This window comes from Gymnoscopelus braueri (assembly GCF_963280865.1).
Source record: "Gymnoscopelus braueri genome assembly, chromosome: 22".
NCBI lineage: Eukaryota > Metazoa > Chordata > Actinopteri > Myctophiformes > Myctophidae > Gymnoscopelus > Gymnoscopelus braueri.
The window spans coordinates 38,926,362-38,941,226 of record NC_137624.1 but is presented as its reverse complement, the minus strand read 5'-3'; the positions used below and the strand labels follow the sequence as shown (position 1 = coordinate 38,941,226).

The 14,865-nt window shown below is 43.4% G+C and overlaps 2 protein-coding genes across 2 annotated transcripts in view; both read left to right on the top strand.

The window, feature by feature from the left end:
- LOC308078724 (nucleoporin p54-like) overlaps positions 1–14,865 on the top strand; it is a gene marked incomplete at its 5' end in the record, with an annotated part of 280,426 nt that overhangs the window by 89,306 nt on the left and 176,255 nt on the right. The gene's annotated exons all lie outside the window — the stretch shown is intronic.
- Positions 1–14,865, top strand: part of LOC308078722 (neurogenic locus notch homolog protein 1-like) — a 53,212-nt gene that overhangs the window by 6,632 nt on the left and 31,715 nt on the right. The window contains exons 3-4 of the mRNA XM_080420027.1: positions 10,950–11,212; positions 12,778–13,119. Of these exons, the coding sequence (XP_080276153.1) occupies positions 10,950–11,212; positions 12,778–13,119 (605 nt within the window). The remainder of the gene's footprint in view (positions 1–10,949; positions 11,213–12,777; positions 13,120–14,865) is intronic.

The following is a 14,865-nucleotide window of genomic DNA, read 5'->3' as shown; positions in this document are numbered from 1 at the left end:
ATGCAGTACCGTACGGGCTTATGATCTTGTTTATGAACTGATGGTAACTAGGGCTGCATGGCAATGAACTGCAAATACATGTAGAACACTGACATTTAGAACCAATAACTTGACTTAAATCTTGCTCATGTAGGTTATTTTTTTAAAGTGTCATTTGACAATGGATTGGCTAAATCAATTAACCACTTAATGTTGTACTATGGTGCCATGTGAAAATAGCCGATCTACAAGCTCACAACGCGTCGCATCTCGACGCGTTGTGAGCTTGTAGATCGGCTATTTAAATGTATTTTTATTTTAGAATAATCGCTCCTTAATCGTACCTGAGGCACAAGTTTGAACTAAGCGTGATATTGATTTGAAGTCGTACCGGCCAGCTCTAGGATAGCATGATGAGCTATGATCTTGTGTGCGATCTGGAGGGCAACACTGATTCGGTGAGGTAGATTTAAATCTCCTCCTCCAGCGAGCAGATCTTAACACCGTTCCCACGGGTATATGAGAGAAACAGAAAGTGAAAATCACATGTTGGCATATAAGAGCAATGTTATGCTTATTTTGAACATGGGTAATGATGTTATACAGAGATGGGTTAATCGGATAGGCTTGACCGTGATGCTGTGATCTGGACCAGTGCTTCTCAAAGTAAAAACTATAGCACTCCCTTCACCAGCACAAAGCATTCTTCATGATACTGATAAAATTTTGGTGTTTCTGTTCTAGCTTTTTATTTTATTAAATTTATTTACTCTTATCAGGAGCAGGCCAACATATATGGCATAATAAAATGTTTTCAGAAACCAATATAAGACAAAAATACTCCTAGGAGTTCCTCAAAGTAGGGGCAGCGGGTAGAGCCGTCGTCCGTTAATCAGAAGGTCAGCAGTTCGACTCCCAGACCCCGGTCTATGTGTGTGTATAATAATTGTCCCTGAGAAAGACACTTAACCCTTAACTGCCCCCCCACCCCCCCTGAGAAGCTCATCATAACCATCTGAGCGGTCATCAGCTGGGTGATGCTGAAACTGAATTCCCCCCACGGGACAAGCAAAGGTCTCTCCCCCTCTATCCCTAGGGGTAGTAGTACCAGCACCACTGCCAACATTTGAGAAACACTGATCTGAGTCATGGTGGGATAAAATAGTTTTAGGTTTGCTGTAGTCACTCACTTACTAGAGCAGTGGTTCTCAAACTTTCTCATGTCAAGGACCCCCAAATTGACACGTATTAGCCCGTGGACCCCCATTTGAAAAGACATGCCAGGGACGCCCATAAGAGAAGATTTTTTACGGCTCTAGCATTGATTCTCAACCATTTTGATTTCAAGGCCCCCCGGTTTTACATGCATTAGAGGCTACGGACCCCCATTTAATGGCATTTCTATCTCTAGGACCCCAATTTATATTGTAATATGTATGTTAATGTAACTCTGAGAGTGTACAAATGGAACTATTTGTACACTCTCAGAGTTACAGACCCATAAGGGTCCATTTGGTTCCTATCCATCATTTAGCTGGGGACCCCCTGGAACTCCCTCAAGGACCCCTGGGGGTCCCCGGACCCCACTTTGAGTACCAATGCACTAGAGAACAAAAAAGTTTATGTAATAGCTTTGGAAAGATTTCAAAGATGCGCTTCATCTAACTTATCTAAAAAAAATCTAGAGCAGTTTCACTGTTCGTATATATATATTTGAGTTTGTTTACATCATGAAATTCTAACTTTTGCTAGCTGTTACAGTAATTGGTGCTGCAGAGATAAATATGGCATCCCTTACAGTTACACGCTCATAGGTCACACATTTCCCTACAGTCACAAGATACACGCGCCGTGTCAACCAGAGAGTTAATTGGGGAAGTCCTTAATAGTGAATCTGTGAAGAAAGAGGTTACGTAGAGGTCTGGGTCTTCCTGTTTCCCATGCCGCGCTTGTCGTCTTCTTGTTGTGAAGGCTTCTTTGAACGCATATCAGGGCACAGCTATGTGTGAGTCAAATTTAGTTTCCATTTGTGAAACTTGTGATGAGGGTATCGGGGGTTGAGAGGTTGTTACCCTTCCACCTTTCAACCCTAGCGGCTTTTTTGCCTTTGCATGACTCGTCGTTAGATTACTGAAATAGACTCTCTTTTTTGGTTTGAGGTCACTGTTAATAATAGACCCCGAAAAACATCTCAACTGTCTCGCTGAAAGTCTGAATTAATCACGTTTACTCTGTTTAGTTAAAGGGATATTTCACTTTTTAAAAAGTGGTCATGTTATCGTCTACTCAGGCTTTTGTGAGCCCCCCAGACAGTTTTCAAGTTGCTTGATTCAGTATTTAGATATTTGATATTCATTTTATCGCCCCCTTCCTATACAAACACACTATAACTTCAAAAAAGCCATTTTGATTCATCAAAAACACCCGTCCTTGGTTCTGGTGACTCATCCTGCCCTCCTAATACGTGATGGGGCCATGTTTTTTTTTTTTTTTTTTTCCAAAATAAATATTAAGAATTAATGAAATAAGTAATTGAAAAAACACAGTCTCCTCACATATTAGAAGGACAATATCAGTCACCAGAACCAAGGACAGGTGTTTTAGATTAATCTAACATGGTTAAAATGGAGTTTGAAGTTACAATGGGTTTGTAGAGGAAGGGGGATGTCTGATAAAATGAATATCAAATATCTAAATACTGAATTAAGCAACTTAAAAACTGTCCGGAGTGCTCCCAAAAGTCTGAGTAAACGATAAAATGACCCAAATTTGTTTTGAAAGTGAAGTATCCCTTTAAAGAAGCTTGTGTGGTATTCTGTGGTAGGTAGGTGCCTGTTACTTTGACCTTGCACGGAGTTGTCCGCTCGATAGCATTCTTCCTAAATACTAGAGTAAACCCCTACCACACCATGAGATGAGATGTTCCACCCTCCCTGCGAGGAGGAATGCCGTTCTTCATTTGTCCTCCTATAGGATTACTGGACAGGCCTCTGTTAAGGCTCAGGCTCCTTGTGCGTCCAGGCGGTATCAGGAGCATGTGTATAAGTGCAGGGCTGGGGTTCAAGTGTGTGCGTGATCGCGTTGTGGGGCTTTTATTGGGTTTTAAGCTGCCGGGGCTGCCACTCCCCAACAGGGTCCATTCTCCACATGCCAGGAGGGGGGTTCTAATCTTCTACTCTGCCCTCCTCCCAGCTGAAGCAACATCTTGTTCTTTCTCTGGGTCTCAGTCAGTCCTGCAGATGAGAGGAGTTTGGAACAGAGGGGAGAGGGAGGGCTATAGCAAAACCATGGATCCCTGTGCTATGTCTGGAGATCCTCAGAGCTCAGGGATCAAAGCCGTACTGGTCAGAGCTAGAGAGATAAGGAGCCATTTGGCTCTCTAGTGGGTGATGAAAGTTCACATGCACCACCAGCGCAGGCTGTCAAATGTACACATACCCGGCTCTTCTGACATGCTCGACATGTTTTACGAAAAGTACAGGGCAACGAGGCTAAGTAATGGCTTGTAATTTAGGTATATGTGTGTGTAATTATTTAAGTCAGCGGTTCTCAAACCTTTTAATTTTAAGGGACCCTCCCCCGTAACTCTTTAGAGTGTACAAATTGAACAAATGTACACTCTCAGAGTTAGACCTGTAAGGGTCCGACTCCTTTCGTACCCCCCCCCCACAACACCCAGGATTAGGGTTAAAATTTTTCACTGCTGTTCAAGACTTTTGAAAACTAGTGCCGCGCTATGAGCTTGTAGATCTGCTAGTTTTTGATTAGCCAAAGTATAAAGAGTGAAAGTGGTTACAATGATTGTGACGCTACATTAACTATACTTTTGCTGGGGACCCCCTAGAACCCTTCCCAAGGTCCCCTGAGGGTCCCCGGACCCCCACATCGAGAACCACAGATTTATGTTATCCATAACCAGATGCATCATGAAAGAGGATATTTCCTCATCCCTGCTGCACAGTTTACCCTAGGCTGCGTGTGATTCGTCTGCAGGAATTGTCACCAGCCATTCTCCCTCGTATGCATTACTGTAATCTCTCCTCCGCATTACCCACATAATTGTCATCAACCTCCCCCCCACCCCCAACGTAAAGGCATGCTTTCCACTCCTGAGGTAAACACAACCACTACTAGCGTGCCGCTCAATTGGTCCTGAGGGGAATTTGCCCGACATATGAGGAGTGTGCAGTGCCACCCTGTCTCTCTCACACACACACACACACACACGCACACGCACACACACTACGCTTTAGTCGCTGGTATTCCAGCCCGACTATTTCAGCTATGGCCGCGGTATTTGCGACCTGGTATTCAGCGTATGAAAGTGGCCTGCCATCATCAGTCAAGCAGGTGCTGAGCGCACTAGAGTACTACGCCCTGCGAAAGCTATAATTGACATGTTTTCTTGCGCTTAACTGAAGCCGATTCTACATGTCTCCTAAATCTCAACAGTATTCTGAAAAACGTATGTTTCTACATCATGGTGCTCAATCTTTTTCATGTCAAGGACCCCCAAAATTATATGTATTTGGCCGCAGACCCCCATCAAAATATTTTGTTCCAGGGACCCCCCAGAAGCAAAGATTTGAGTTAAAAATGTTCGCTTTAAAAGTATTTATATTCAAAGATTTGCACACATTTTCACGATTTTTCAAAAATAGCAGATCTACAAGCTCGTAGCGCGGCACTCGGTGCCGCGCTATGAGCTTGTATATCTGCTATTTTTGAATAGCCAAAGTGTAAAATAATGCTTTTTAGCTCAAATCTAAAAATGACACAGTTCCAGGTCTTAATGGGTTAAAATGTGCGATGCAGAGTGGGACAAGTTAATAGCCCTCGACTCAATTATTTCTATCACTAGTAGTAGAGTTGCATCCTGTGGTAGTAGTAGTAGTAATGTAGCAGTGATTGTTTATAGTAACCACAAAGAAGCTAGTTTTGTCCTAGTAGTTTCAGTAGAGCTACTTCCTGTGTTTGTTGTTGTGGTCTCTGAAAGGCAGACAGGAAGTCTGTATATCTTGAACATGGTGGCATATAGGCTGCTGAACTCGGGTCATATATATAGGATTTTCACACTCTAGGGTTTGTGTAGTAAGTAAGTAAGTAATTAAACTTTATTTATATGGCACCTGTGGCCTTATTTAGGGGCGTTATAGGTGAGAATCTCCGAACCGTTTCAGAAATGTTCAAAAAGAATATACTAAAATAGACGATCTACGAATGGACGATCTACGAGTTCACAGCGCGTCGCGTCGCGACACTTTGTGAGCTTGTAGATGGGCTATTTCTGCTGTTCGTCATTACGACCAAATGTTTAGTACATAAGTGGTTATAAAACACGTACATTCTGCTGTGTTAGTGTTGTGTGTGCCAATCATAATTGTGTGTCGGGTGTTTCAGAACATTCCGGGGCCGCAGGACATCGCTCACTTCCTCTCGCAGAAACTGTTATGTTTTTCAGGCTCTTGTTCTCATGTTTTATAACAGATGTGTGGACCCCATGGGGGTCAAGCCTTGGCTAATGATTAGACAGATCCATGGGAACATTGACTAGACTAAAAAAAGAGTGATGGGGAGAGGATGAAAAATCAACAGAGGGTTGTTGGAGACAAAAGATTGGGGGGAGTGAAAAAAGGTGATGAACCCGTGAGAGAGCCTTTTTTCTCACCCATTCGATCCCGGAACGCATCTACAAATGTCTTCTATAAACAGGTTTCTGAAAAACGTATGTTGCTATAATATCAGTGGTGCTCAAACTTTTTCATGTCAAGGACCACCCAAAATGATATGTATTTGGCTGCGGACCCCCCCATCTCAAAATATTTTGTTCACATTTTGTTGAGTTACACATGTTTGCTTTAAAAAAAATAATTATGTATTAAAGATTTGCAAACATTTTCAAGATTTTTCAAAAAAAATGCAGATCTACAAGCTCATAGCGCTCACTCTGTGCGTTATGAGCTTGTATATCTGCTATTTTTCAATGGCCAAAGAAATCTAAAACGATACAGATGCGTTCCCGGGCCTATAATAGGCCAAGGTTTTTGAAGAAATCTTGAAGAAAACACGTCGCATCGCAATACATTGTTGTGAGCTTGTAGATCTGCTATTTGTAACGTGAGCGTACACACATGCGCGCACACACTGTATTATGCTGTTCATCTTTATAGCATTGTCCACAACATTTCCCTGGTACATCCCTGTTTTGAGGCATGTCATTATTGTGCAAAAAATGTCCACCCAAAAAGTCAGAATGGGTGATCTACAACCTCACAGCGTGTCACATCGCACTGGATTGTGAGCTTGTAGATCTGCTATTTTTACACACACACACACACACACACACACACACACACACACACACACACACACACACACACACACACACACACACACACACACACACACACACACACACACGCTGCAGTATAATGCTGTTCTGTTCATCTTCATAACATTGTCCACAGCTTTGGCATTTCCCTGCACAGTGAGAGTGGGGTTGGCTTTGTGCGTGTGTGAGGCTAAAGTCACCCCTAGAGTGACAGATGGCAGATCAGGGCTAGCGGGGTGGGGGGGGGGGGGAGGAGAGGGCTGTTCCACAGTCACAAAAGTGTTTGGGGGGGGGTGTGGGGGTCAAAGGTTGGGGAAGCATCTGCTCTGGCCTAAGGGGACATTTCACTGCTTGGAGAGACCTGTTGCCAGGATGTGGTTGCTGAGTTTTTTTTCAGGGTATTATGGGGGAGATCTTTGTCCCAAAGTGGAATGATTTGACAACAAAGAGTCATTACACTTCTACTTAACAGAGTGACCAAAGACACACTACTCACACAACAACAACAACAACATAATATTTCTGATTCATCTGTAGATAGATAATAATACATAATTGTCACAGCACATTTGCACATAATGTGAAATTTGTCTGCATTTATCCGTCCTAACTACTAGGAACAGTGAGTGCTATTAATACAGCACCCAGGGAGCAGTTTAGGGGTTAAGTGTCTTGCTCAGGGACAGCTTGTAGATCTGCTATTTTCAGAGCGCAACACCCTGAGCGCAACCAGGCATAAAACGACTTGTCTTTTAGTTCTACTGGATCTCTTCTCCACTAGTCCCTCACTAACATTATAGTCTAGTTTTTTTTTTTAGACTACATATGTTGACAAAATTGTCAACATATGTAGTTTTAGTCGCCATAGCTTAGTTTTGATTTAGTTTTGATTTAGTTTTCGTCAGTGAAAAAAGGTAGTCGACAAAAAAATGTAATAGTTTTAGTCGACGAAATCAACGTTGTAACATTTCATCTCATGTTACAATGAAAACGTAAGTAGGGGGCCATTTATTTCCAAGTGTCCATTCAAACAATCTGGACTCCCTGTGGGGGGAAAAGAGCACTTTGTTCTCACGACTCTCACCTAAAAGTCAACCCTGAAGTTTCCATCAATGTCATGTTACATGTCTGTAAGGAGATCGCTATAAAACGTGAGAAAACGGCGTGAAAAGGGGCCGAATATGATGGAGGCAGACAGGAGGACACAGTCGGTATAATGGCTGGGAGGACCGTGAAAAGACTGGAACAGGTAAAAAAAAAAAAAAGGGAGAAGACTCAATGACCGTGTGGGGGGAGGGAGAGACAGAAGTTGCAACAGCTGACTTCACATGGGTTCTTTGTGTCCCCAGAGGAGGGGACCCCCCTCCCCCCCATCTGACAAGGGGACCGAGGAGGGGAAAGGGAGGAGGAGGGATGAAGGGAAGAGGGGAGGAGAGAAAGAAGCAGGGAGAGAGAGGGAGAAAGGGAGAGAGGAGGGAGGGGGGAGCTCAGTCCAACAGCTGCCCCCATTAACATGCACACCTGCTCCCTGTGGAGAGCCTAGGAGGCCCAACAGATGCTGTCTCTACACTACACATACACACACACACACACACACACACACACACACACACACACACACACACACACACACACACACACACACACACACACACAGTCTCACACACACACACAGTCTCACACACACACACACACACGCGTGCATCAATTCAAATGTAAACAGTTATTCTGTGACTTTAAATGTTCTTTCTGCACGTGTTGGATTGGATGGCCAGTGGCGTGTGTTTGCTAAGCCTCTCTATATCACTGGTTCTCAAAATGGGGTGTGGGGACTCCCAGGGGTCCTTGAGAGGGGGGGGGGTCCTCCGACAGCTATTTGTATTTTTCAGCTATTCGAAATTAGCCGATTTACAAGCTCGGCTTGTATCGGTTGTGTTTAGAATTTCCTTGACAAATCTGGACAAATCTTCTCTCATGGTGTCTGTCACACCCAACGGCGGTTCTATTTGAAAAAGGTCCAAAAGCTTTTCAAATGGGCGTCCAACAATACAGATCAATTTAGGCGTCTGTGACATGAAAATGTGTGAGAAACTCTGGTCTGTACATCAGGCATGCTAGATCATTATTATTTTACTTGGGAGCGACCAACTTGAAAAAAACACGACAATGCAAAGTCCTATTGATTGATGCTTTTGTCATATTGGGGACAGACGGTATCGCCAGAGCAGACATAAACCCGCTGTAATCGCTGGGAATGATGGGGTGTGTCTCTCCTGCAGTGGTGGGAAAAGTACTCAATGTTTTACTTAAGTAAAAGTATCAATACTGCAATGTAAAGTACCAAAAGTAAAACTACTAAAATGTTTATAAAATAGCAGATCTACAAGCTCACAACGCGACACGTTGTGAGCTTGGAAGATCGGCTATTTTCAAATAGCCTAGGTATAAAATAGGGCTGAAGTGGTTAATGTATGTTTTATAATGTAACAATTTATATCTGCAAAGTAAGTTTTCAAATGATTGTAGCGGAGTAAAAGTACAATATTTTCCTCTGAGATGTAGTGGAGTAGAAGTAAAAGTATAGACAATTGGAAGTACTCCAGTGAAGTCAAAGTACCTCAAAATTGTACTTAACCCATTAATACCTGGAACGCATCTGTGTCACTTTTAGATTTCTTTAGGCTATAAAAAAATAGCAGATATACAAGCTCATAGCGCGGCACCGAGTGCCGCGCTACGAGCTTGCAGATCTGCTATTTTTGAAAAATCGTGAAAAAATATATTTTTTATTTTTTTCAAAAAACTTTTTTTTTAAAGAATCGCCTCAGGTCTTAAAGGGTTAAGTAGAGTACTTGAGTAAATGCACTTAGTTACTTTAGTTTACACCACTGCTGTCCTGTGAAAAGCAAGGCCTTTTTCTCATAGTGAGCCGGGGTGAACCAGGTGACTGAAGCGGTGTCTGTCCTTGGTGTTATTGCGGGTGTGTGTGTGTGTGTGTGTGTGTGTGTGTGTGTGTGTGGTGGGGGGCGGGGGTGCGGCGACGACCAGGGGCTTAGGGCCTGAACAAGCGGTGCTTGATATCTGGACAGTCGGAGCCGCCATGGGTCCCCTTGATCTCCTGGTTCATGTAGGATGAGTGTGGACAGGCCTGTGGGAGAAAGGTAGCTGGGAACCAGGCCCTGTACGGCTCCACTACTTTGTGTCGCATGTTGTCCCAGGCAGAGTGTGTGTTTGAAAAGTTCTGAGGGCGGGTGTGTATAATCCAGAGACACACACTAGAACAACAGGCCTCCCACTCACTCCCCTCCCCGCCCGCCTTTTGGACCTTTTTTTAGTGGGACTTTTGCTGGGCGGGAATAGTTGACCCCCCCCACCTCCCTCTCCCCTCCCCCTTTCCTTTGGCTCGTTAGATAATTGTTCCAGGGGATTAAAAAACAAACTGATCTGGATAAATAAAAAAGAGGTTGTTTTTTCAACGCTGACAAGCAACGACTCAGCCGTTTTAAGCGCCATGTGCTTCGTTTATGTGATGGATAGTGAGAATAGCCGATCTACGAGCTCATAGCGCGGCGCTCGGTGCCACGCTATGAGCTTGTATATCTGCTATTTTTTGAATAGCCAAAGAAATCTAAAAAGACAAGAGTTCCCGCCCGGTTTGAGTGGGTTAAACCTGGTGTCCCTATTTTGGGCACATTTTCCAATTCGTTGTAGAGCTTGTAGATCTGCTATTTTTTGAAAGATTGTGAAAGTTTGTGCAAATCTTTGAAAATGAATCTTCTTTTAAGCGAACATTTGTAAAATATTTTCTTCCAGGGACCCCCCAGAAGCAAAGATTTGAGTTACAAATGTTTGCTTTAAAAAGAAATATATATACAGTATATTCAAAGATTTGGTGAAATTTTCAAGATCTTTCAAAAAATAGCAGATCTACAAGCTCATAGCGCGGCACCTGAGCTTGTATATCTGCTATTTTTGAATAGCCAAAGTATAAAATAATGGTTTAAGTGGTTACACAGATGTGTTCCCGGTCTTAACTCTTACCCTGCCAGAGTTTTTTCAAAAAGTCTGTAGCCTCTGCCAGGGTTTTGACCGATTTTGGTACCTTTTCGCATAGCCACAGAATATTTTTCTCCAGTATGATTGATCCCAGATAATTTCTAATCACAGATGAGATTCAGGTGTGGTTTCACAAATGTCAACGAGGTCAATTTGACCTTGTTGTCATGTGTTGTTTGATGTTTGAAAATAGCTCAAAACCAGTAGTTTCAAACCAAAAAACATTGTGAATTGTTTGTCCGTTTCAATTTTAACATTGAAGTGGATGGAGCAGCAAATCTTTGGGAATTGTTATCTCCTTATTCGTTTGGAATATCGAAAAGGTGTCAATCTTAAATAATTAGAGAATTTTTTTAGATTTTTTTTTTTTTTGAAAAGACGTTTTTAAACGTCTTTGGCAGGCAATAGCTGAAGGCTAATGTGGTTTAGAGCTGTGAAATTTAGACAGTTTTTCATAAATGACAAAAAGTCATTACATGAATATATTTCAGTGCGCTTCTTCCTTCCAATTTTATGCTCATCCTCAGCTCTTCTGATCATCTCTAAATGTCCTGTGTTTTGTGTCTTGTTCCCCCCCACCCAGGTGCCCTAATGACTACCTGGGCAGTCGATGCCAGTACCCCAGCCCCTGCAGCCCGTCGCCGTGCCGGAACGGCGGCGAGTGCCGCGCCGTCTCCCACGGCAACACGTTCGACTTCCGCTGCGTGTGCCGCCTGGGCTTCAGCGACCGGCTGTGCCTGACGCCCACCAACCACGCCTGCATGAGCTCGCCCTGCCGCAACGGGGGCACGTGTGACCTCATCACGCTCACGTCGTACCGCTGTCGCTGTCCCCCCGGATGGTCAGGTATGTGATCCGTGTGATTCTCAATTTTTATTTTATTTCGAGGACCCGCCCAGTGTTAACCCATTAAGACCTGAGGCTGCGTCTAAAAAAATCTAAATCCTAACAATTTTTCGGAAAAAAATATAAAAAAATAATTTTCACGATTTTTCAAAAATAGCATATATACAAGCTCGTAGCGCGGCACTCGGTGCCGCGCTATGAGCTTGTATATCTGCTATTTTTGAATAGCCAAAGACATCTAAAGTGACACAGATGCGTTCCAGTTATCAATGGGTTAATATGCATTAGGCCAGGGGGCATCAACGTTTTTCAGCCCAAGGACCCCTTAGCTGAAAGAGAGCAGGGACCCCCACTACATACTGTATACATTTGTATTTTCATAGATTTCATAGACCAACACCAAACCTCTTTGCCGAAAATAGCCGATCTACAAGCTCACAACGCCTCGCGCCGCGAGGCGTTGTGAGCTTGTAGATCTGCTATTTTTGGCTTAGGTTCTCTTCAGAATAGGGATAATAGGGTTCAAGTGGTTAATAAAAAAAAGAAAATCCAATCACATAAAGATTTGGCGGGCCCCACTGTTGTAACTGTGAGGACCCCCTGTTGAAGACCCCTGAATTAGGCAATGGACTTTCAATCGATATATTCTTTTTTATCTCGGACCCCAGCGTTAATTTAACTCTTGAGAGTGTGCAAAAATGGAACCAAATTGAACCGCATTTGGTTCCATTTGGCTCCATTTGTACATTTTCAGAGATGCAGACCTGTAAAGGTCGAGTTATGACATCAGCACATTCCGTCAGAAATCTTTATCAGTGGTATGCTTGGGGGTACAATTGGTGTCCTGGCCTGAAAATGTATTTTCTGTTTACTAAATAGCTGGAGAGACTGGGAAAAGACCCCTGTTACTGAACAAACACTCTGCGGTAGTGATTACTACCAGAATATAGAGCTTTAACCTTTTAACAATAATATACCAACTAGGGGTGGGACGATATATCGATATATCGATATATCGATATATCGATATATCGCGATACTTTCTCCCGCGATAAATAATCGATATCCTGCCGAAAAATATCGATATTAAAAAAAAAGAAAAAAGAATTTTTTTTTTTTTTTTTTGTGTAGTTTGTGATACGTTGTTTTTCCTACTCTGTATTTGTGTAATGATGATTTTGAACTGTTTGGTGCTATTTTATGTGTTTATGAATTGAATACAAGGACTATCGTGATATATCGTTGGTGAATCTTCATGCAATATATCGTGATATCGCAATATATCGATATTTTCAGATATCGTGATATATCGTTGGTGAAATTTCTTGCAATATATATCGAATATCGTGATATCGCAATATATCGAACATCGTCGAATATCGTGATGTATATTGTTATCGTGGGCCTAATATCGTGATATATATCGTATCGTGAGGTACCCATATCGTCCCACCCCTAATATCAACTGCATCCCCTTTTTAAAAAACACAGTTATGAGGCAGTCCAGCTTACATAGAAGTACCGATCGATCGATTAATCGTGTTATCTTGTTTTCTATCGTCCAGGTAAAAGCTGCCAGCTGGCCAACCCGTGCGCCTCCAACCCCTGTGCCAACGGCGGCCAGTGCTCTGCGGTGGACTCCCACTACGTCTGCGCCTGCCCGCCCGCCTTCCACGGGCAGACCTGCAAGCAGGACGTCAACGAGTGCGCCCAGGCGCCCTCCTCGCCCTGCCGCAACGGGGGCGTCTGCGTCAACGAGGTGGGCTCGTACCACTGCCGCTGCCCGCAGGAGTACGCCGGGCAGCACTGCGAGACCCCCTACATGCCCTGCAGCCCCTCGCCCTGTGTGAACGGGGGCACCTGTGTGCAGAAAGGAGAGACGGTCTACGACTGCAGCTGCTTGCCGGGTAAGTTTACACTTTAACCACTTAAGCCCCTATATATACAGTACTTCTATACTAGGGCTGGGTGCAATAACTGCAATACCGTTGTGCCGCGGTTGTGTAATGCATACCGCGGTATCGAGTTCATAACCGCGTAAATTTGTATACATTTTGTAAAAAAAATTATTATTATTATTTAATTAAAACGTTTTTTTTTGGGAGATGCCACCATACCGTCGGTAAACAGTGATTTCTTACCGCGATAACAAAGTATCCATACCCCAGCCCTCTTCTATACTACGACGAATAGCGAAAATAGCCGCTCTGCAAGCTCACAACGCGTCACATTAGTGAAGTGAAGTCTTTTAACACATCCACTGCCAAGGGCTAATCTCATAATGTACTCACCAGTGCCAAGGTGTTTTTGTTGTTTTTTTGTTTTTTTGATGTCGCCATAGATCTTGTTAAAATCCTTAAGATTGAGCTCTACACGGTCTGTTTACATCCGCGCGATCTCCCTGTATCTCCCAGTGAAGACCGCATGTCAAACGGACTTCCATGACTGTAGTTAGAGCGGATTACGTTAAACAGTGAAATGCGAGGAGAAAAAACTACAGGAAGAGAATTGAGTTTCAGTTTCGTCTGTAGAATGGGAGCGGGCGTGATCGTCGAAACCGGATCCCAAATAATTCTATTTCCTGTCATCAAACCGGAAACGGAAGTGGATCAAAAAAATTCCGAAAGTGCACCCGGACCGCGCATGCGCGAAAAGACCGCAGCCCGTAGGGCTACGGTCTCGGCGCTTAACAGTTGGATTTAACGGCCCGTAGGACTACGGTCTTGGCAGTTAATGTGTTAAAATGTGCCCAAAAATATGGACGCCAGAGTTAATGTGGTTGACATTTAGATAATTCTGAAAAGGGTCGAAACATTAATAAACATGACTGGGAGCAGATCATTTTCCAGTTTGCGGACTCTTTAACATTTACTGTTAGATGACACATGGGCTCAAGGAGAATTGTTGACTTTAATATCTGTGTGCGTTTGTGTCTGTATGACCATTTGATATATTAAAAAATCACACTTTCTATACATAGCGGTTGAGCCAGTAATAATGAGTCTGTTGTTGTAGATCCAACTGGGTGGAGAGAGAGAGAGAGAGGGCACCCTGTGGGCTGCCCTCTCTCTCTCTCTCTGCCGGTGCTCCCTGGCAGGATGTGGGCACACAGATATTTCCTATAGATAACCTCCAGTATGCCCTGCTACACAGGCATACACAAAACAGACAGACAGACACGCACGCGTGCACACACATACACTTACACACACGCACACATCTCAGGTTATTGTCAGGTAAATATTGCTGGTTTGTTTGGCATCCCAATGCCGTTACAATGATGTGGGTAACTGTGGTTTTAGTGCAGTTAGTGTTGCGAGCGCAGCTGCAGAGCAGTGTTGATTTCGTCGACTAAAACCATGCCGAAAAATGTTCGTCGCCTACCTTTTATCACTGACAAAAACTAAATAAAAACTAAGTTATGATGACTGAAAGTAAATATACTGACAATTTTGTCAAGAAATAAAAACTAGACTAAAACGTTTGTGAGGGACTAGTGGAGAAGAGATTCAATAGATCTGGTTGCACAGGGGTGTTAATGGGATGTTGCTGGGGTGTTGCGCAGTGAAAATAGAAGATCTACCCTTCCCCGTCGTAATGCCAGATTTTACACTGAAAATAGCTGATCTACAAGCTCACAACGCTGCGACGCG